Raw genomic sequence first — 22,217 nt, forward strand, 5'->3', positions numbered from 1 at the left:
CACACATCTGGTCCGTATTTCCCGAGGGCTCCATCTATGCCCCTCGTTTCTTTCCTCAAAGTCTGCCAGAGAGTTAGTACCCTTGGACTTTTCTTCTCTCGGAGAAGAACAGTATAATGTGCCTTTTACACTTCAAGAACTGGAGGCAACGCTCTCAGCCTGCCGATCATCGGCAGCTGGGCCTGATGACATTCATATTCGTATGTTACAACATTTACATCGGTCAGCCCTTGTAGTCCTCTTACACCTCTTCAATCTTATTTGGGCACAAGGAGTTCTTCCCCAGCTGTGGAAATCTGCCATTGTTCTCCCTTTCTGCAAACCGGGTACTACAGGACATGATGCCTCCCACTATCGCCCCATCGCTCTTACAAGTGCAGTTTGCAAAGTGATGGAACGCCTCGTAAATCGACGTTTAATGTGGTATTTAGAGACTCACAACAGTCTCTCCGCTAGTCAATATGGCTTTCGTAAGGGTCGTTCTACCATAGACCCCTTACTACGCTTGGATACGTATGTTCGTAATGCCTTTGCGAATAATCACTCAGTTATTGCCATATTTTTTGACCTTGAGAAGGCATATGACACAACTTGGAGGTATAATATTTTGGCCCAGGCCCATTCCTTAGGCCTCCGAGGCAATCTACCATCCTTCCTTAAGAACTTTTTAACTGACAGACATTTCCGTGTTCGAGTCAATAATGTTCTTTCCCCGGACTTCGTCCAAGCTGAAGGTGTCCCTCAGGGATGTGTTCTAAGCACAACACTTTTTCTCCTTGCTATAAATGATTTGGCCTCTGTTCTTCCACCCAATATTTGGTCATCACTCTATGTTGATGACTTCGCTATTGCTTGTGCAGGCGCTGACTGTCACCTTATTGCAGTTTCTCTCCAGCATGCGGTCGACCGTGTTTCCACTTGGGCCACCACACATGGGTTTAAATTTTCAAGTACCAAAACTCACCAAATTACTTTCACTAGACGCTCTGTTATCTCCGATCATCCTTTGTATCTCTATGGCTCCCGTATCCCCGAACGTGATACAGTCAGGTTTCTAGGCCTTCTCTTTGACCGTCGGTTAACCTGGAAACCTCACATTACCTCTTTGAAGGCAACTTGTCACAGCCGGCTAAACCTTCTTAAAACCCTTGCTCATCTTTCCTGGGGAGCTGATCGTCGAACTCTGCTTCGCCTACATTCAGCCCTCGTTTTATCGAAACTCGATTATGGTGACCAGATTTATTCCGCGGCCTCTCCTGCTACTCTCTCTAGCCTTAACTCTATCCATCACCAAGGCTTACGTTTGTGCCTTGGTGCTTTTCGCTCTTCCCCTGTTGAGAGCCTCTATACAGAAGCAAATGTTCCATCCTTGTCTGATCGCCGTGATGCCCATTGCCTTCGTTACTATGTACGCTCTCACGATCTACACAATCCTTCCATTTATAGAATGGTCACTGATATTAGTAGACATTCTTTATTCGTTCGCCGCCCCTGTTTGCTCCGTCCCTTTTCTCTTCGCCTACATTCACTCTTGTCTTCCCTTCAGTTACCACCTTTATATGTTCATGTAGCATCTCACTTTTCCCTGCCCCCCTGGGAAGTTCCAGCTGTTCGGGTCTGTTCTTTCTCACTCCCTTGCTCGAAAGCTCAACTGCCTACGGTGGCTTCCCGCTCTCTTTTTCTTGATCACTTCCACTCCCATTCTCATGCCACCGCTGTGTACACAGATGGCTCTAAGTCTTCAGACGGCGTCGGATTCGCAGCAGTGTTTCCGGACAGCGTCGTACGAGGGCATTTACTATCTTCAGCTAGCATTTTTACTGCTGAACTGTATGCCATTCTTGCAGCACTTATTCGTATTGCATCTATGCCTGTGTCATCATTTGTAGTAGTCTCAGACTCCCTTAGTGCTCTACAGGCTATACGAAAATTTGATACATCTCATCCCCTAGTTCTCCGTATCCAACTTTGGCTACGCCGTATCTCTACCAAACATAAAGATATTGTTTTTTGTTGGGTCCCTGGTCATGTCGACGTACAGGGCAATGAACAGGCAGACACTGCTGCGCGGTCAGCAGTATATGACCTACCAATTTCCTATCGAGGTGTTCCATTTCTGGACTATTTTGCTGCAATAGCTACCCACCTTCGCACCCGTTGGCAACAACGTTGGTCAACTCTGCTCGGTAACAAACTTCATTCTATTAAACCGAGCATAGGTTACTGGCCGTCTTCTTGTCATCAGTGCCGAAGTTGGGAGACCACTCTCTCCCGCCTTCGCATTGGCCACACTCGTCTTACTCATGGGTATCTCATGGAGAGGCACCCTGTTCCTCTCTGTGAGCAGTGTCAAGTTCCAGTATCGATTAGCCACATTCTGTTAGACTGCCCTCTCTATCAACGAGCACGCAGAATTTACCTCCAACGTCGTCTTCGTTCTACTACTCTCTCTTTACCTTCCCTTCTTGCTGATGGACCCTCCTTTAATCCTGACTCTCTCATTGACTTCTTGACAACGACCGATTTACTCCACAAACTCTGATGATACTTTTCGCACTCCCCTCAGCCCTTTCTGGCTCAGTCTCTTGCTGCCCTTTACCCTTTCACCATCCACTGCCCCGCTGTTATCCGTAACCTGTTGCTCATCCATCTCCCTTTTGCCACCTGATGCCCTCACTTCCTTCCTGCCCTGCAGCGCTGTATAGTCCTTGTGGCTTAGCGCTTCTTTTTGATTATAATAATAATAATAATACTTAAACAAGATGGGTCCTACACAGATGACAGCAAGGAAATGAGTGAGCTACTCAAGTCCCAATATGACTCAGTTTTTAGCAAGCCGCTAACCAGACTGAGAGTCGAAGATCAAAATGAATTTTTTATGAGAGAGCCACAAAATTTGATTAACACAAGCCTATCCGATGTTATCCTGACGCCAAATGACTTCGAACAGGCGATAAATGACATGCCCATGCACTCTGCCCCAGGGCCAGACTCATGGAACTCTGTGTTCATCAAGAACTGCAAGAAGCCCCTATCACGAGCCTTTTCCATCCTATGGAGAGGGAGCATGGACACGGGGGTCGTCCCTCAGTTACTAAAAACAACAGACATAGCCCCACTCCACAAAGGGGGCAGTAAAGCAACAGCAAAGAACTACAGACCAATAGCACTAACATCCCATATCATAAAAATCCTTGAAAGGGTCCTAAGAAGCAAGATCACCACCCATCTAGAAACCCATCAGTTACACAACCCAGGGCAACATGGGTTTAGAACAGGTCGCTCCTGTCTGTCTCAGCTACTGGATCACTACGACAAGGTCCTAAATGCACTAGAAGACAAAAAGAATGCAGATGTAATATATACAGACTTTGCAAAAGCCTTCGACAAGTGTGACCATGGCGTAATAGCGCACAAAATGCGCGCTAAAGGAATAACAGGAAAAGTCGGTCGATGGATCTATAATTTCCTCACTAACAGAACACAGAGAGTAGTCGTCAACAGAGTAAAGTCCGAGGCAGCTACGGTGAAAAGCTCTGTTCCACAAGGCACAGTACTAGCTCCCATCTTGTTCCTCATCCTCATATCCGACATAGACAAGGATGTCAGCCACAGCACCGTGTCTTCCTTTGCAGATGACACCCGAATCTGCATGACAGTGTCTTCCATTGCAGACACTGCAAGGCTCCAGGCGGACATCAACCAAATCTTTCAGTGGGCTGCAGAAAACAATATGAAGTTCAACGATGAGAAATTTCAATTACTCGGATATGGTAAACATGAGGAAATTAAATCTTCATCAGAGTACAAAACAAATTCTGGCCACGAAATAGAGCGAAACACCAACGTCAAAGACCTGGGAGTGATTATGTCGGAGGATCTCACCTTCAAGGACCATAACATTGTATCAATCGCATCTGCTAGAAAAATGACAGGATGGATAATGAGAACCTTCAAAACTAGGGAGGCCAAGCCCATGATGACACTCTTCAGGTCACTTGTTCTATCTAGGCTGGAATATTGCTGCACTCTAACAGCACCTTTCAAGGCAGGTGAAATTGCTGACCTAGAAAATGTACAGAGAACTTTCACGGCGCGCATAACGGAGATAAAACACCTCAATTACTGGGAGCGCTTGAGGTTTCTAAACCTGTATTCCCTGGAACGCAGGAGGGAGAGATACATGATTATATACACCTGGAAAATCCTAGAGGGACTAGTACCGAACTTGCACACGAAAATCACTCACTACGAAAGCAAAAGACTTGGCAGACGATGCACCATCCCCCCAATGAAAAGCAGGGGTGTCACTAGCACGTTAAGAGACCATACAATAAGTGTCAGGGGCCCGAGACTGTTCAACTGCCTCCCAGCACACATAAGGGGGATTACCAACAGACCCCTGGCAGTCTTCAAGCTGGCACTGGACAAGCACCTAAAGTCAGTTCCTGATCAGCCGGGCTGTGGCTCGTACGTTGGTTTGCGTGCAGCCAGCAGCAACAGCCTGGTTGATCAGGCGCTGATCCACCAGGAGGCCTGGTCACAGACCGGGCCGCGGGGGCGTTGACCCCCGAAACTCTCTCCAGGTAAACTCCAGGTAAACAGTGTGGTCACAGTGATAGTGTGGTCACATAGTGATAGTGTGGTCACATAGTGATAGTGTGGTCACATAGTGATACTGTGGTCACATAGTGACAGTGTGGTCACATAGTGATACAGTGTAGTCATATAGTGATAGTGTGGTCACATAGTGTGGTCACATAGTGATAGTGTGGTCACAGTGATAGTGTGGTCACATAGTGATAGTGTGGTCACAGTGATAGTGTGGTCACATAGTGATAGTGTGGTCACATAGTGATAGTGTGGTCACATAGTGATAGTGTGGTCACAGTGATAGTGTGGTCACATAGTGATAGTGTGGTCACATAGTGATAGTGTGGTCACATAGTGATAGTGTGGTCACAGTGATAGTGTGGTCACAGTGACAGTGTGGTCACATAGTGACAGTGTGGTCACAGTGATAGTGTGGTCACATAGTGAGTGTGGTCACATAGTGAGTGTGGTCATAGTGATAGTGTGGTCATAGTGATAGTGTGGTCATAGTGATAGTGTGGTCATAGTGATAGTGTGGTCATAGTGATAGTGTGGTCATAGTGATAGTGTGGTCACAGTGATAGTGTGGTCACAGTGATAGTGTGGTCACAGTGATAGTGTGGTCAACTAGCCTGACAAAACTGATCTCTTGATATTGTGTATGAACTTCGATGAGTAGCCAAGGTCATGCAAATAGTTCATTACGTTCATGTAAATAGTTCATTATAGTCACACAGATACTTCATTACCACTATAATGAACTATTTACATGACCTTAGGGACATGACCCATTATGTGCCTCAGTAATCTTTGAATTACCTTGTGGAGTGCAGAGTGAAGTTAAACTGAACTGTCTACTGTTAGTAGCTGGTAATGTATAATTTGTGAATGTATTATTTAGACAGGTGTTGAATATTTGTGAGCGACTTGTTTTCAGTGACTTGGTCATGAACAGGTTTGGGTTAGTTTAGTTTATTTAGTTTACTATGTTTATTATGTGCCATATACCCATGGTGTAGGCAGTAGTCAAAAGATTACATAGGTACCTAATGGGTCCAGGGACTGGGCCAAAAGTTTTGACAGGTTTGGGTTATACCTCAGGGGATACTACTATATCTATCCCTTTCCTCAGACGTTGGAATAAGTAGGTGAACACCTTCTATCTTATCTAAACGATAACAGTACTTTGCAGTCCTGCTGCCGACACATCTTCATCCTTGACATTAATTGCTGTCCCCGTAGATGACCCACTGGTCTCTAAATACCGCATTTATTTCCAATGTACGATTTGTGTACGAATTTTTTAAACGCATTGAACTGAAATGGACACAATACTAATGTAAATTATGCACAACATTTTTGGACATTATTCAACTGCTAAGGAAACTGAGCATTACTGTATTATGCCCCAGGGTTTAATATCCCCTGGGTCAGGGCAGAAGCCTTGTCATGGTGGGGTACGATAAAGTTCCTGAAGCCAGAGTGGGCCTAGTAGCGACCAGCGGAGAAGCGGGGCCAAGAACTGTGAATCGGCCCCTGCAACCTCACGTAGATAAGTATGTTTATGGAGCAACTTGCAATGTGAACAGACTGACTGATGTTGTAGTGGCCAGGCTTAGGCTTGGTTACAAGTACTTCTGGCAGTTTGGGAGACACACAGATGATGATCAAACTAAATGTAAATTATGTGATCAGGTATATGGTCACTGTCTTGAACACTATGTGCTTAATTGTCCACTTATTGAAGAATACAGAGACAGACAGTATAATAACCTATGTGACATGTCAAGATATCTTATTAATGAAAATAAGATACCAGATATACTAAGCAAATTTCCTAAATTTGCTTGTAACAGATAAGTGAACTATAGATATGTAGAAGATTGAGACACTTATGCAGCATATGGGAATCTTTATTCAGGAAACGTTTCGCCACACAGTGGCTTCATCAGTCCAATACAAAGAGGAAGGCGTAAGGAGAGTAGGAGAATGAGGTAATCAGTCCCTCAACCTGGAGTCGATGTGTTCAGTCCATCAATCTTGTAGAATGTACAGCATAGGGCCGTAGACGTGGCTTATATACTGTAGTGAGGTGACGTGAAGCAGATGGAGGCGGGGTCATAGTGGTACCATCCACTAGTCGAAGTAGGTCTTCGTCCAAAGGTTGAACAAGTGTTGAAGAATTCTTTGTAACAAGACCCCATGATGCTGCCGTGTCTGACAGTTGTGATGAATGGTTTGAAAAACCGACAAGTTGAAGATTGAGACACTTATGCAGCATATGGGAATCTTTATTCAGGAAACGTTTCGCCACACAGTGGCTTCATCAGTCCAATACAAAGAGGAAGGCGTAAGGAGAGTAGGAGAATGAGGTAATCAGTCCCTCAACCTGGAGTCGATGTGTTCAGTCCATCAATCTTGTAGAATGTACAGCATAGGGCCGTAGACGTGGCTTATATACTGTAGTGAGGTGACGTGAAGCAGATGGAGGCGGGGTCATAGTGGTACCATCCACTAGTCGAAGTAGGTCTTCGTCCAAAGGTTGAACAAGTGTTGAAGAATTCTTTGTAACAAGACCCCATGATGCTGCCGTGTCTGACAGTTGTGATGAATGGTTTGAAAAACCGACAAGATATGTAGATATAAATCCATATGTATTCCTGTTAACCCTTTGGGGCCTAGTTCCTAGGCCTTTTGTGTATCCATATGCTCTCGCGCTACCGTCCACAGGATGGATATGGGGTGCACAAGAAACTAGCCACTTCGGTGGCAAAATCTAAATCTAATCGGTGGGGAAGTGGGGGTGGGTAAGGCTCGTCTTGCTCCCATGATGCAGCAGGGAGTGGCGGCATGTGTCCTTGGGAAGGATTAACGGATGGAACCTTCCGTGCTGCAATGACTGCTGGTGGGAAGCCTGATCAACAGCTAGTTAGTTTAATATCTTCATTATGCACCCCATACTCATCATGTGAGTGGTAGTCAAAGAGGTACATAATGGGTCCAGGGACTGGGCCCCAAAATTTTGATAGCTGAACAAGGTACAAAGGTAGACGTGCGAATTGCTCATTACTTTATAATTTGTTCATGATTGTAACCATGTATAGATGTGTAGATGATTCATTACCATTGTAACTTATTCATGATTGTGACCAGATCTACCTGGAATTCAACAGCTACTGCTTGTAACTTATCAGTGGCAATTTATCCTCTACTCCAGTTTTACATGGGGTAAACGCCCTTTTCAGAATACATATCCTGGTTTTAACCCATTACCTACGAGATTGTTGGCAGTGTTAGTGGTACACACACTGGTAAACACACTGACGACCGATAATTTACTGTTTATGAGTAACACTTAGGCTCCTGGCTATCATTTTATATATATATATATATATATACACCAAGATATATATATATATATATATATATATATATGAGAGAGAGAGGAGGTCGCAAGTTTCTGTCTCAACTACTGGACCACTACGACAAGGTCTTGGATGCTCTAGAAGATAAACAGAATGCAGATGTAATATACACAGACTTTGCAAAAGCCTTTGACAAGTGTGACCATGGTGTAATAGCGCACAAAATGCTTGATTAAGGAATTACAGGAAAAGTCGGTAGATGGATCTATAATTTCCTAAGATGTAGAACACGAAGAGTAGTCAACAGAGTAAAGTCTGAGGCGGCTACAGTGAAAGGCTCTGTTCCACAAGGCACAGTACTCGCTCCCATCTTGTTCCTCATCATCATATCGGACATAGAAAGGGATATAAGCCACAGCACCATGTGTTACTTTGCAGATGACACCCAAATTTGCATGACAGTGTCCTCCATTGAAGACACTGCAGGACTCCAGGCGAACAGATTAACTCGGTGGCACTCGATGTATGCTCAAGGCTTATTCCTTTAAGAAAAAGGAAGAGTAGATGTAAAATAGAAAGAGACAGGCACTCCCTTTACAGGCTAAAAGAGGCCAATATATCTGAAATGCGTAGGGAGTGACTGGTCAGAGAAATAGCAAACATCGAACTTAAGCTAAAGGAATCTTATAGGAGTCAGGAATTGTGGGAAGAACTAAAAGCCATAAATGAAATCGAAAGAAAATCAAAGTATTTCTTTTCTTATGCCAAATCAAAGTCGAGAACAACATCCAGTATTGGGCCCCTACTTAAACAAGATGAGTCCTTGGCGTGGTGAAGAGGCTCTTGGTCTGAGGAATTAGACCTGTCGGTCTCCTTCCTCAGACCGAACCTAATTACCCCCCAATCCCCCCCTTCCCTATCCCATCCTCCCCATCCTCCCCTTTTTCCTTTCCTCCTCCTCCTCCCCACCCCTTCCTTTTGCCCTTCCTCTTTTTGACCTTTGGGATTTTTCCCACAGGCACGCTAGTTCCTAGGTATGGGAAAGGGTACCGGGGTCCATCCCATTCCGTTGAGGTTCTTGGTGATGGCGTAGTTTGCCTTGGAATCCGGATCGCCTGGGGATGTCCCGATTCCTCTCCGGTATCCCGGAGAGTGGCTTTGGGTGTCTTTCGGGCGACAGGTGTATCTCTGGAAGCCACCTTTCGGATTCCAGGGGTGGTGGCCGAAGGAGGTATGCTTTGTGGCGGATATCTGGCCGCCCTCTCTTTTGTCCACAGAGGTAGCTCGGCAGATGTGAGGTTGCTATCCCGGATTGCTGGTTTACTGGCATGAAGGGTAGGGTATGGCACGGGTTCCATGCTGCATCTGTGCTTGCAGTGCTGAGGTCCTCTTGGGCGCAGAGGGAGATTTCTGGCCCTTTCATTCGTCCTAGGAACTATCCCTCCCCGGTCCCCCCTTTTTTTATTTTTTTTTTTATTTTTATTTTTTTTTTCTTAAAAACAAAAAGAAAGAAGTAACCTAACCATGGAGTACCTGATCCATGACCTCGCTACCCCCGGGCCCCTTATTGTTACCGCACCCTGTTCTGACCTCGCCTCATCTTTTGGCCACTTTTCAGACACTCCTAAGGCCCCTGTACCTCTTGCTGGTGCTGTTTCGTCACCCACTTCAGGTGCCGGGGTTTCGACTTACTCCTTCGATTTGTCTGACCTCCGCTCTCCTTTGACTATGCTTCCAGTCTCTCCCTCTATGGTGCGGCGATTTTCGAATCACCAGCCCGTCCCACGTTGGACCGACTCTGGTCCCACTTCTAAATGCCAACCACAATCTCCTGATGATGTCACTTCATTACCTTCCCATTCTACTTGGAAAAGACCAACACGTCATGCACTCCCTCTCCACACTCAGTTTCGGACCACACAATGGACTAAATTCTTTACTTTAAGACCGACTTCTACCTATCTTTCCGACCATATTATTGGCAAAGCGCTCCTACGCTACGTTGGTAGAGATATTTCTTTTCATGCTCTTAAGAATGGTGCGTGCATCATCACAGTCCAGAATTCTACCCAAGCTCATGATCTTTCTCTTCTTTCACATATCGATGCTATTCCTGTCATTATCAAAAAACATCATTCCCTCAATTCTTGTAGTGGTACTGTTATTCTGCCCCATACCATAGTCCAACAGAATTTCCAGACATGTGGCAATGACATTCTCGAACAGCTGGAACTCCAAGATCTCGCAATTCTCAAGGTAGACACTTATGTTCTTCCTGCCCATGGGCAAAGACGATACCCTTGCAATGTGGCTCGTTTAACTTTTGATAGCTGTGAACTCCCATCCTCTGTTTATGTAGCAGGACATCGGTTACAAGTTCAGAAGGTGATCCCTACACCACAACAGTGTAGGAAATGCTGGCGATTTGGCCACCCAGCAAAATATTGCAGGTCTATAGTCGAATGCCCAGTCTGTGGTGCCGATGACCATTCTAATATGTCTTGCAATCGACCTCCCTCTTGCCTTAATTGTCATGAGGCTTACCCTTCGTACTCTCGCCGTTGCCAGGTCTACTTAAATGAGCAGGAAATTCGTTACCTCAAAGAGGCAGAAGGTCTCCCTTATGCTATGGCAGTTTCTCATCTCCACCTCCAAGGGAGACTACCCTGTGTTTCTTATTCTCTTGTTTCAAAACGTCACCCCACTTCCAGGGTCCCATCTTCTGCAGCCTCCTCTGCGGTTGCCAGTCCCATAGTCACTCCTGTATCAAATTTTTTTGCTGTCCTGGGCTCAGACGTCCCTACTTCAACACCTCAGTCTGTTCTCACTTCTTCGTGTTCTCCCTCACAAACCCCGGTATCGACAAGACCTTGTACGACACCTCCTCCCAATCATCCCTCTACTTCTCAGAAGTCCAAAAAATCTCCTTTAACCCCTCCTTCCCTTCATCCACCTCCACATTTTACCTTCCCGGTCTCTGTACCTGGGTCTTCCCCTTTCACTGGCTCTGTTACAAGTGTGGAGGTTCATCCTCCTCCTCGTACAGTGCCTTCCTCCCTTGTCCCCTCCCAATGATCTTCCTCTTCTGCCACCTCCCAGGTTTCTGCCTCTTCTGTCCCCTCCCACACTTCTCCAGTTCCCTCCACCCTTTCGCGTCCCCCCTACCTTGGTACAGTCCATTTCAGTTCCGATCTTTACTCAAACTCCTCCTCCTTCCATCTCCGATATTGTCTCCCATACGATGTCTCTGAACTCCGAAACACTTAAAGCAATCTCTGAATATATTGCAGAGGCCAAACCATCAATGGACACTGATCCACCCTCTATTCCTTCTCTTTCCTCTTCTCCATCTGCGCAACTCCTTTCTTCACAGCGCACTGTTCCTTCGCTGCAAAGTTTAATAAGTTTAATGATAGGAACTGGCAATGGTAAATCATAATTAACGAGATCTTCAGATAAGAAACTTAATAAATCATCAACAGGAACTTTTGTAAACAAGGAAGTAACATCAAAACTAACCATGTTAAAATCATTTAAGTCAGTCAAGGAGCTTAATTTATCAACTAAATCTATGTTGTTTTTAACATTAAAGTTAGAAATTTTGCCAACAATAGGGCTCAAAATGTCAACAACAAAATGTTAAAAACAACATAGATTTAGTTGATAAATTAAGCTCCTTGACTGACTTAAATGATTTTAACATGGTTAGTTTTGATGTTACTTCCTTGTTTACGAAAATTCCTGTTGATGATTTATTAAGTTTCTTATCTGAAGAACTCGTTAATTATGATTTACCATTGCCAGTTCCTATTATCATTAAACTTATTAAACTTTGCATTGTTGATGCAAAATTTGTATTTAATGATAAGTTTTACACTCAGAAGTTTCGTATGGCAATGGGAAATCCTCTTTCACCTGTTCTTAGTAACCTATACATGGATTTTTTTGAAACAAGGCTGCTTAACACAATCCTCCCTAATAGAGCTAAATGGTTCAGATATGTTGATGATATTTTGTGTCTTATGCCCAAGAATGTAGATATACACCATTTCCTTGGCAAATTAAATAGCTTAGCCCATTCTATAAACTTTACTGTTGAGTTTGAAGAAATAACTCATTGCCTTTTCTAGATGTTTTAATTATTAAGGGTAATAATGAATTCAAATTTAAAGTTTAGAGAAAACCTACAAATAACTGTTCATATGTCCACTATTATTCTTCACATCAAGATAGAGTTAAACTGTCTGTTTTCTCATCAGTGTTTTTGAGAGCTTTACGTATTTGTAGTCCTGAGTTCATAGATGAGGAAATATCCAAAATTTATGAAATATGTAATGATTTGAAATACCCAAGAAACGTAATTGATAAATCTTTTAAAATTGCTAGAAATACTTTTTACAATCCAAAAAGGGACAACCAGCCTTATTCAACTTAAAATATGTTGGTTCTCCCTTACCATGAAAACTTGGTTGATATGCCTTCTCTTCTTAAGACTTTTAATATCAAAGTTGTATTTAAAAATCTTGATACAGTAAAAAAACTTTTGATAAAGAATTCCCCCCAAAATGTTGACGGATGTCTATAAGATTCCTTGTAAAATTTGCGATAAAGTTTATTACGGTCAAACTGGTAAAAATCTCGAACTAAGATTAAAACAACATAAAGATAGCATTAGAACTGGACAAGATTCCAATGCTCTATTTATTCATGTGAGAGATTATAACCATCCAATTGATTTTCAAAAAGTTGAGAAAGTTGTATCAAGCAAGTCCATGGTCGACAGGAATGTAATTGAATCTTGTTTCATAAAAAGCAGTTTTGACAATAATATGAATATTTCCTTTGGTTTATATAAATTAGATCCATTTATAATAGAATTTGGGAAGAATTTAATAATACATTGGACAAATAATAAATTTTAAAATTCTTAATTCTTGGGTAGAATAGTTTGTTGGTGGAGTGTGTGAAGGACCTGTCTAGTTGGGCCAGCAGACCTGCTGCAGTGTTCCCTTTCTCATGAGTCGCGCGTCAGGTGTTGCTTTGTTGTGGGATGTGATAGTGAGGTGTGGGCTAGACCCTTTATATGCCTTCCTTTGATGCATTACTTTCATTGTTCCTTGATAATGTGAGTAGTCACGAAAGCGCTTGGAATTTCTCTATTCTTTCACAGTGGTTGTTTTGCATATATATATATATATATATATATATATATATATATATATATATATATATATATTGTAGGTAGTAGGTTGGTAGACAGCAACCACCCAGGGAGGTACTACCGTCCTGCCAAGTGAGTGTAAAAAGGAAACCTGTAATTGTTTTACATGATGGTAGGATTGCTGATGTCCTTTTTTTGTCTCATAAACATGCAAGATTTCAGGTAAGTCTTGCTACTTCTACTTACACTTAGGTCACACTACACATACATGTACAAGCGTATATATACATACCCCTCTGGGTTTTCTTCTATTTTCTTTCTAGTTCTTGTTCTTGTTTATTTCCTGTTATCTCCATGGGGAAGTGGAACAGAATTCTTCCTCCGTAAGCCATGCGTGTTGTAAGAGGCGACTAAAATGCCAGGAGCAAGGGGCTAGTAACCTCTTCTCCTGTATATATTACTAAATTTGAAAGGAGAAACTTTCGTTTTTCCTTTTGGGCCACCCTGCCTCGGTGGGATACCGCCGGTTTGTTGAAAGAATATATATATATATATCTATATATATATATATATATATATATATATATATATATATATATATATATATATATATATATATATATATATATAATGCCGTGCCGAATATGTAAAACTGGTCAATTAGCAAGAACTCATTTAAAATTAAGTTCTTTCTAAAAAAAATTCTTATACGTTTAAAGATATATTTTTTTCATTAATGTTGATGTAAAAAAATTTAATTTTGCACCAAAAGTAACTTAGAAAACCTGCCTAACCTTATTATAACAAGCGCAATTTATTTAAGCCTAACCCAACTAAATATATTTTAGATTTGTTTACAGTAATTTAATACTAAACAAACACAGTGAAATACATTTTTTCGTTAGGTTCAGAATGATTTTGGCGAAATTATTGCATACACAAATTTTCACTTGTCCTATATGGCAAGATGAGCCATGAGAGAATGGAGCGAAACAGAATGACTTCAAGAGTGTATCAGTCTGTAGTGGAAGGAAGGCGGGGTAGGGGTCGGCCTAGGAAAGGTTGGAGGGAGGGGGTAAAGGAGGTTTTGTGTGCGAGGGGCTTGGACTTCAGCAGGCGTGCGTGAGCGTGTTTGATAGGAGTGAATGGAGACGAATGATTTTTAATACTTGACGTGCTGTTGGAGTGTGAGCAAAGTAACATTTATGAAGGGGTTCAGGGAAACCGGCAGGCCGGACTTGAGTCCTGGAGATGGGAAGTACAGTGCCTGCACTCTGAAGGAGGGGTGTTAATGTTGCAGTTTAAAAACTGTAGTGTAAAGCACCCTTCTGGCAAGACAGTGATGGAGTGAATGATGGTGAAAGTTTTTCTTTTTCGGGCCACCCTGCCTTGGTGGGAATCGGCCAGTGTGATAATAAATAATATATATATATATATATATATATATATATATATATATATATATATATATATATATATATATATATATATATATATATATATATATATTATCGGTGTAGGTACCTGAAAGTTGATATTAATCAATATTTTACGAGTTAAAGTTATTCCATAATTTACTTAGTCACTATGACATAAACCTAACAACCAAACTATAGCCTGTGTGGGAAACTTGACTGAGCTCATGCACATCTGTCCTCGTCAGACTCACCTGTGGTCATCACAAGGATAGTCGCTCTATTCCACTATAAGAAGTTTGCCAGGTTGTGTACCATCCAGTGTGTGACTGCATTACCCCGTTCATCTGAAAGTGCTATTGTCTTATTTTTCAACCTCTTTTACACCCTGCAATAATTAGCCTACCTTCTACCTGCATGTTTGAGTGTCACCTTCTTGCTAGTGCTGTCGGTAGTATTTTGTGAGGGGGGAGACTAGTGTATCGTGTTGATGTTAATTACTGCATTCTTGATCTTTCTTACTTAGTCTGTTTTGTGTCCTACTTCTGTTTGTGTTCTACGTCTTTTTTAATGTTTTGTCTTCCGTGCAGAGAACACATTATATGTCAATGGTTCTCTCAGTAGTTTGATGCCTTTAGTAAATACTGTCATTGTTTTTACACTGTTAAGAGACTGTAGAATTACACGAATTTTGACGGTAAAGAAGAGAATATTTAATATTACTGTAAAAATTGTCATAACTGATGCAACACGGTAAAGATAATTAGCAACTCACTAAAACTCAGCCACTGGAAATAGAAACGTCGGGACGATGAAACGTGTTGGCAAAATGAAGAACAATTACTCATGTCTCATAATTATGGACTCCCATAATTATGTCGTGTTAATATACTGTTAAAACACAGGAGAGAGTAACCGTAACCTCTCACACAAACCATTATGGTATTATTTAGATTCAATTTTTTTTTCCTATTCTCACTACGAACATGAGAAAATAAACCACATTAGTACTCACCGTAGAAATACCAGGCCCAGAATTTATCGAAAGCGAGAGGAATCTTCTCAGGAGGTTCAATGGCACAAGTGCTCATACATATGAGAACAATGTTCAGAGTACCGAATGCCACCGCCTCGATCTGCATCAAAAATTTTATTACATTAGATAATACATCATACTGTGTGACGGGGGGTTCTAACTAGTTAGTTACTTTAATAATAATATCTTCATTTCTACTAGTACAGTACAAGGTATACAGTCCTAGCTGACATCAATGACGTATTAATGTTGGTAGAACTACCGACAATATATTAGATAAAGCTTAATAAAGTTCCTGGTGAGCGAAACATTGCCACAAGAAAATGTCACATCAGTTGCATTTGTGTCCTTTTACTTAACATTGTGTCTTTTTATCTATCAATGACATACTACTATATAAAAGCCCCTGTTATGCGGAGCATTTCCCGCAAATTAGGTCAGTATTGTCCCCAGGATGCGACCCACACCAGCCAACTAACACCCAGGTTCATATTTTACTGATTGGTGAACAGCGAATGTCTTAAGAAAACATGTCTTAATATTTCCAACCGTACCGGAGATCGACCCCCGGACTTCATTGTGTAAACTGAGTACGCTACCAATCGAGTTACGGAACAAGTTTCATTACTAGTTGCAACAGGGCCCATAGACATAACAGCAGACACAAAAATCTCTCTGACATTCCTTGTGTCCAGCTTAACCTCTACAAAAATTCGATGTACATAAAAAGGCCTAAAATCTGGAACTCACTGCCTGGAAACTCTAGAACTCAGACTCAACCACCATTATCAAAACTACTGTCAAAAAACATCTTATCTCCCCAACACACCCCATCACTAGCTAACCACATGAAATGAAAATCACCTTTTCTTTTTTGCATCATGAACACAACCAAAATAATATAGTCCTACTCTTGTTATCTGTAATTCCCCCTAATTTACACTTACACTCACCCAAATGACTGTAAATAAAAAATTCCTAATTGCCTATTAAATCTTAAGTTAATTCAAAGTCCACCTAAGACGCTTCCAATATATAAATTTTAATCAAAACATACAAATTCAGTCATATTACTAAATTTACCATTTATAAAGTTATTATATGACTCGTACTACCTCATCTAATTATGTATGTGCCCAGCTAGGTATGTATCTAATTATGTATGTATCTAATAATGTATGTTCAAATGTTCTGCTCCATAACCTATATTAATATAGAGTAAGAATTAGTATTAGTCTGCCCGAAATACCTAGGCATGATAGTGGCTGCCTTTGTAAATAATGACTCACGAAATCGTAATGACACGATTGCAAACAAACCATACCACGGGCGGGATTGAATCCGCGGTCAGAGAGCCTCAAAACTGCAGACCGTCGCGTTAGCCACTGGGCCAGCTAGCCACAATAAGATTCGTCCAACTAGGTATATTTCTGCACCATAGGAAGGTTAGCATAGGCACCACTGTGACCACAAATGCAAGTTTTTACAGACGAATCTCCAGCTAGCGTGGCTGTGACGAACTGTAGCTCAAGTCCCCTCAATGGGGTCAACATGACTCACGAAATCGTAATGACACGATTGCAAACAAACCATACCACGGGCGGGATCTTCTTATTGGCTAGAACCTGGGAACTGGTTGAACGACGGGGCCCCATCGTCAACCCTCAGTCACCTGGTTCGCTGGTTGGGGGAGAAAGCCTGTAAATGAGGGTGTGTACATGCGCCGAATAAAGGTTACGTACTCTTTGCATGCCACAACGGCAATGAGGGGACTTGAGCTAGAGTTCGTCACGGCCACGCTAGCTGGAGATTCGTCTGTAAAAACTTGCATTTGTGGTCACAGTGGTGCCTATGGTAACCTTCCTATGGTGTAGAAATATACCTAGTTGGACGAATTTTATTGTGGCTAGCTGGTCCAGTGGCTAACGCGACGGTCTGGAGTTTTGAGGCTCTCTGACCGCGGGTTCAATCCCGCCCGTGGTATGGTTTTGTAAATAATATATTACAACATGTAAACCAAACCTATTTACATGCTATAGTCCAGAGATTTTTTAGGCGAAAAATCTTTTTTTTTTTCTAAAAATGGGAAATGAGCACGAATATATATATATATATATATATATATATATATATATATATATATATATATATATATATATATATATATATATATATATATATATATATATATATATATATATATATATATATATGCAAAACAATCGCAGACAGGTGACCTTAACAATGCAAGACAAACAACAAGGGGTGGAAATCTTTAGCTCAAGTACTTTCACATTTCTCAGTGTGTCATTAGGTCATTAGGAGCTGTGTAATGTTACAAGGGCAACAGCAGGAGAAATAGTATAAGTTTTCAGAGTATGGTAGTGCTGTGGCACCAGCCACTCAGTTGCCCTGGGTTGTGTAACTGATGGGTATCTAAATGGGTGGTGATCTTACTTCTTAGAACCCTTTCAAAGATTTTTATGATATGGGATGTTAGTGCTATCGGTCTGTAGTTCTTTGTTATTGCTTTACTGCCCCCTTTGTGGAGTGGGACTATGTCTGTTGTTTTTAGCAGCTGTGGGACGACCCCTGTGCCCATGCTTCCTCTCCACAGGATGTTAAAAGCACATGATAGGGGCTTCTTGCAGTTCTTGATGAACGCAGAGTTCCGTGAGTCTGGCCCTGGGGCAGATTGCATGGGCATGTCGTTTATCGCCTTTTCGGAGTAATTTGGTATCAGGATAATATCAGATAGGTTCGAGTCTACCAAACTCTGTCTCTCTCATAAAAAAATTCATTTAGATCTTCGACTCTCAGTCTGGTTAGTGGCTTGCTAAAAACCGAGTCATACTGGGACTTGAGTAGCTCACTCATTTCCTTGCTGTCATCTGTGTAGGACCCATCTCGTCTAAGTAGGGGCCCAATACTGGATGTTGTTCTCGACTTTGATTTGGCATCGAAAAGAAATATTTTGGGTTTCTTTCAATTTCATTTATGGCTTTTAGTTCTTTCCGCGTTTCTTGACTCCTGTAAGATTCCTTTAGCTTTAGTTCGATGTTTGCTATTTCTCTGACGTGTCACTCCCTACGTATTACACATATATTGGCCTCTTTTAGCCGCTCTGTTATTCTTTGCCTCCGCCTGTATAGGGAGCGCCTTTCTCTTTCTAGTTTACATGTTCTACTTTTTCTTAAAGGAATATGCCTTGAGCATACCTCAAGTGCCACACAATTAATTTGTTCTAGACATAGGTTTGGATCCGTGTTGCTTAGGCTATCTTCCCAGTTTATATCATTTAGGACCTAGATGACTTGGTCCCACCTTAAGTTTTTGTTACTGAAGTTGAATTTGGTGAAGGCTCCCTTGTGACTGATCACATTTTGTCGGTCTGGGGCTCCCCGCATACATGTCTGGACCTCTGTTATGTTGTGATCTGAGTATATTGTTTTTGATACATTTCGTATCTGATCATCATTGTTAGTTTAGATGAGGTCCAGTGTATTCTCCAGTCTTGTAGGCTCTATTATTTGCTGGTTTAAGGCGAATTTGGTGTGGAGATTTAAAAGCTCGTGTGTGTGCGAGTTTTCATCTGAGCTGCCTCCTGGTGTTATCTCTGCTACAACATTATTTACTGCATCCTCCATTTTAGGTGCCTCAGGTTGAAATCCCCCAGGAGCAAGATGTTGGGGGCAGGAGCTACAAGATTTTCCGGACAGTGATCAGTTTTCACAAGCTGTTTCTGGAATTGCTGGGAAGTTGCATCTGGAGGCTTGTATACAACCACAACAATGACCAGGTTTTGGTTTTCGACCTTAGTTTAATAGTTTAATATCTTTATTATGCACCCCATACCCATCCTGTGGGCGGTAGTCAAAAGATTACAGAGGTACATAATGGGTCCAGGGACTGGACCCCAAAGTTATGATAGCTGAACTAGTTACAAAGGTAATGAACTCTAGGTAGATCTGGTCACAATCATGACAAGTTACGAAGATAATGAATCATCCTCACTCCTATACATGGTTACAATCATGAACAAATTACAAAGTAATGAGCCACTGACACGGCCACACCAGGTCACAATTGTACTGAGTTATAAATACAAATATTAAGTGGGTCATACACCCACAGGAGCTCTCGACCTTTACTGCCAAAACTTCAACTACATTTGAGGCATTTAGTAGTTCCGAGCATACAAGTGACTCTGTGATATACAGGCCAACCTTCTCCTTTCCCTCTTTGCCTGTTCATTCTGTTGCATCTGTATAAGCTATAACCCGGGATCCATATTTCATTGTCAAAGTGATCCTTTATGTGGGTCTGTTAAAACCACGAACATTGCATTCGACTCTGTAAGAAGTCCACGAATGAAAGGTATTTTGTTGTTCATTGCTGGCTTTAGACCCTGTATATATGCAGAGAAGAATGTCGTCGGATTGGTGGTATGGGGTCTTTTTGTACCCGGCACTAATATCTGTTGTTTTGGAGTGGAGGCCATAAGATAAGATTTCGTTCGGATTTTTAACCCCGGAGGGTTAGCCACCCAGGATAACCCAAGTAAGTCAGTGCGTCATCGAGGACTGTCTAACTTATTTCCATTGGGGCCCTTAATCTTGTCCCCCAGGCTGGACCCACACCAGTCGACTAACACCCAGGTACCTATTTGCTGCTAGGTGAACAGGACAACAGGTGTAAGGAAAGTGTCGAAATATTTCCACCCGCCGGGAATCGAACCCGGGCCCTCCGTGTGTGAAGCGGGAGCTATAGCCACCAGGCCACCGGGCCATCGACTGTGATTCCACTCCAGAAATGACCGGAGTTGGTGTAAGGGTATTCCGGGGATCAACGCCCCTGTGGCTCAGTCCAAGACTAGGTCTACCGGTGGATCAGGGCTTGATCACCCAGGCTGATCCAGCACAGACTTTGAGTATCTGTTCAGCCCCCTCTTGAAGGCAGCCAGAAGTCTATAGAAGATTCCGCTTATGCCTGGTGGGAGGCTGCTGAACAGTCTTGGGCCCCGGACACTTATTGTATTTTCTCTTCATGTACCAATGGCACCCCTACTTTTCATTATATGTGGAGTATACATGGAGAAGGTTCCTGGGGTCAACGCCCCCGCAGCCCGGTATGTCATCAGGCCTCATAGTGGACCAATGCCTGATCATCCAGGCTGTTACTGTTAGCCGCATATGATGATCCAGAGCTGAAGCTTTTGGTTATCTGACCGAGACCTTCCACTGCCTTACCACTCGACCTCTTTAAAAATCTTGGTTATAATTATAACTACTTGCATCTGTCCTCAAAAAAAAATTAATATAGGTGGATGTATGCCGAGCCACGGGACGTGTATTTGTCTTGCACGGAAACATTATAAGGGATTTGGTATTTACTTGCTTATGTGCGATTTTATGCAATTCTGTTCTACCAAGCCAATTCTTCCCTCCTTTGTGTCATACGGTGGCCCTTGGCCTGGTGGCAAAAGCACTCGTTTCACACGCTGAGGGTCCGGGTTCGATTTCCGACAAAGGTAGAAACATTGGGCGCGTTCCTTTACACCGGTTGTCTATATTCATCCTTAAGTAAAATGAGTACCTGGGTGTTAGTGGACTGGTGTGGGTCGCATCCCGGGACAAAATTGACCTAAACTGCGGGAAATGCTCAGCATAACAAGGGTCTTTTTATATAGCAGTATGTCAATGATGTAGCTGTGGTCTGTATAGCAGTATGTCAATGATGTACCTGTGGTCTGTATAGCAGTATGTCAATGATGTAGCTGTGGTCTGTATAGCAGTATGTCAGTGATGTACCTGTGGTCTGTATAGCAGTATGTCAATGATGTAGCTGTGGTCTGTATAGCAGTATGTCAATGATGTAGCTGTGGTCTGTATAGCAGTATGTCAATGATGTAGCTGTGGTCTGTATAGCAGTATGTCAATGATGTAGCTGTGGTCTGTATAGCAGTATGTCAGTGATGTAGCTGTGGTCTGTATAGCAGTATGTCAATGATGTAGCTGTGGTCTGTATAGCAGTATGTCAATGATGTAGCTGTGGTCTGTATAGCAGTATGTCAATGATGTAGCTGTGGTCTGTATAGCAGTATGTCAATGATGTAGCTGTGGTCTGTATAGCAGTATGTCAATGATGTAGCTGTGGTCTGTATAGCAGTATGTCAATGATGTAGCTGTGGTCTGTATAGCAGTATGTCAATGATGTAGCTGTGGTCTGTATAGCAGTATGTCAATGATGTAGCTGTGGTCTGTATAGCAGTATGTCAATGATGTAGCTGTGGTCTGTATAGCAGTATGTCAATGATGTAGCTGTGGTCTGTATAGCAGTATGTCAATGATGTAGCTGTGGTCTGTATAGCAGTATGTCAATGATGTAGCTGTGGTCTGTATAGCAGTATGTCAATGATGTAGCTGTGGTCTGTATAGCAGTATGTCAATGATGTAGCTGTGGTCTGTATAGCAGTATGTCAATGATGTAGCTGTGGTCTGTATAGCAGTATGTCAATGATGTAGCTGTGGTCTGTATAGCAGTATGTCAATGATGTAGCTGTGGTCTGTATAGCAGTATGTCAATGATGTAGCTGTGGTCTGTATAGCAGTATGTCAATGATGTAGCTGTGGTCTGTATAGCAGTAT

The 22,217-nt window shown here is 42.3% G+C and overlaps 1 protein-coding gene across 3 annotated transcripts in view; it reads right to left on the bottom strand.

Annotated features, from left to right (window-relative positions):
• Nucleotides 1–22,217, bottom strand: part of LOC128685368 (uncharacterized) — a 142,546-nt gene that overhangs the window by 74,881 nt on the left and 45,448 nt on the right. For all 3 annotated transcript variants that reach the window (XM_070082792.1, XM_070082793.1, XM_070082794.1), the window contains one exon: nucleotides 15,550–15,670. In XM_070082792.1, the coding sequence (XP_069938893.1) occupies nucleotides 15,550–15,670 (121 nt within the window). The remainder of the gene's footprint in view (nucleotides 1–15,549; nucleotides 15,671–22,217) is intronic.

This window comes from Cherax quadricarinatus, chromosome 8 (assembly GCF_038502225.1).
Source record: "Cherax quadricarinatus isolate ZL_2023a chromosome 8, ASM3850222v1, whole genome shotgun sequence".
In the NCBI taxonomy this organism is placed as follows: domain Eukaryota; kingdom Metazoa; phylum Arthropoda; class Malacostraca; order Decapoda; family Parastacidae; genus Cherax; species Cherax quadricarinatus.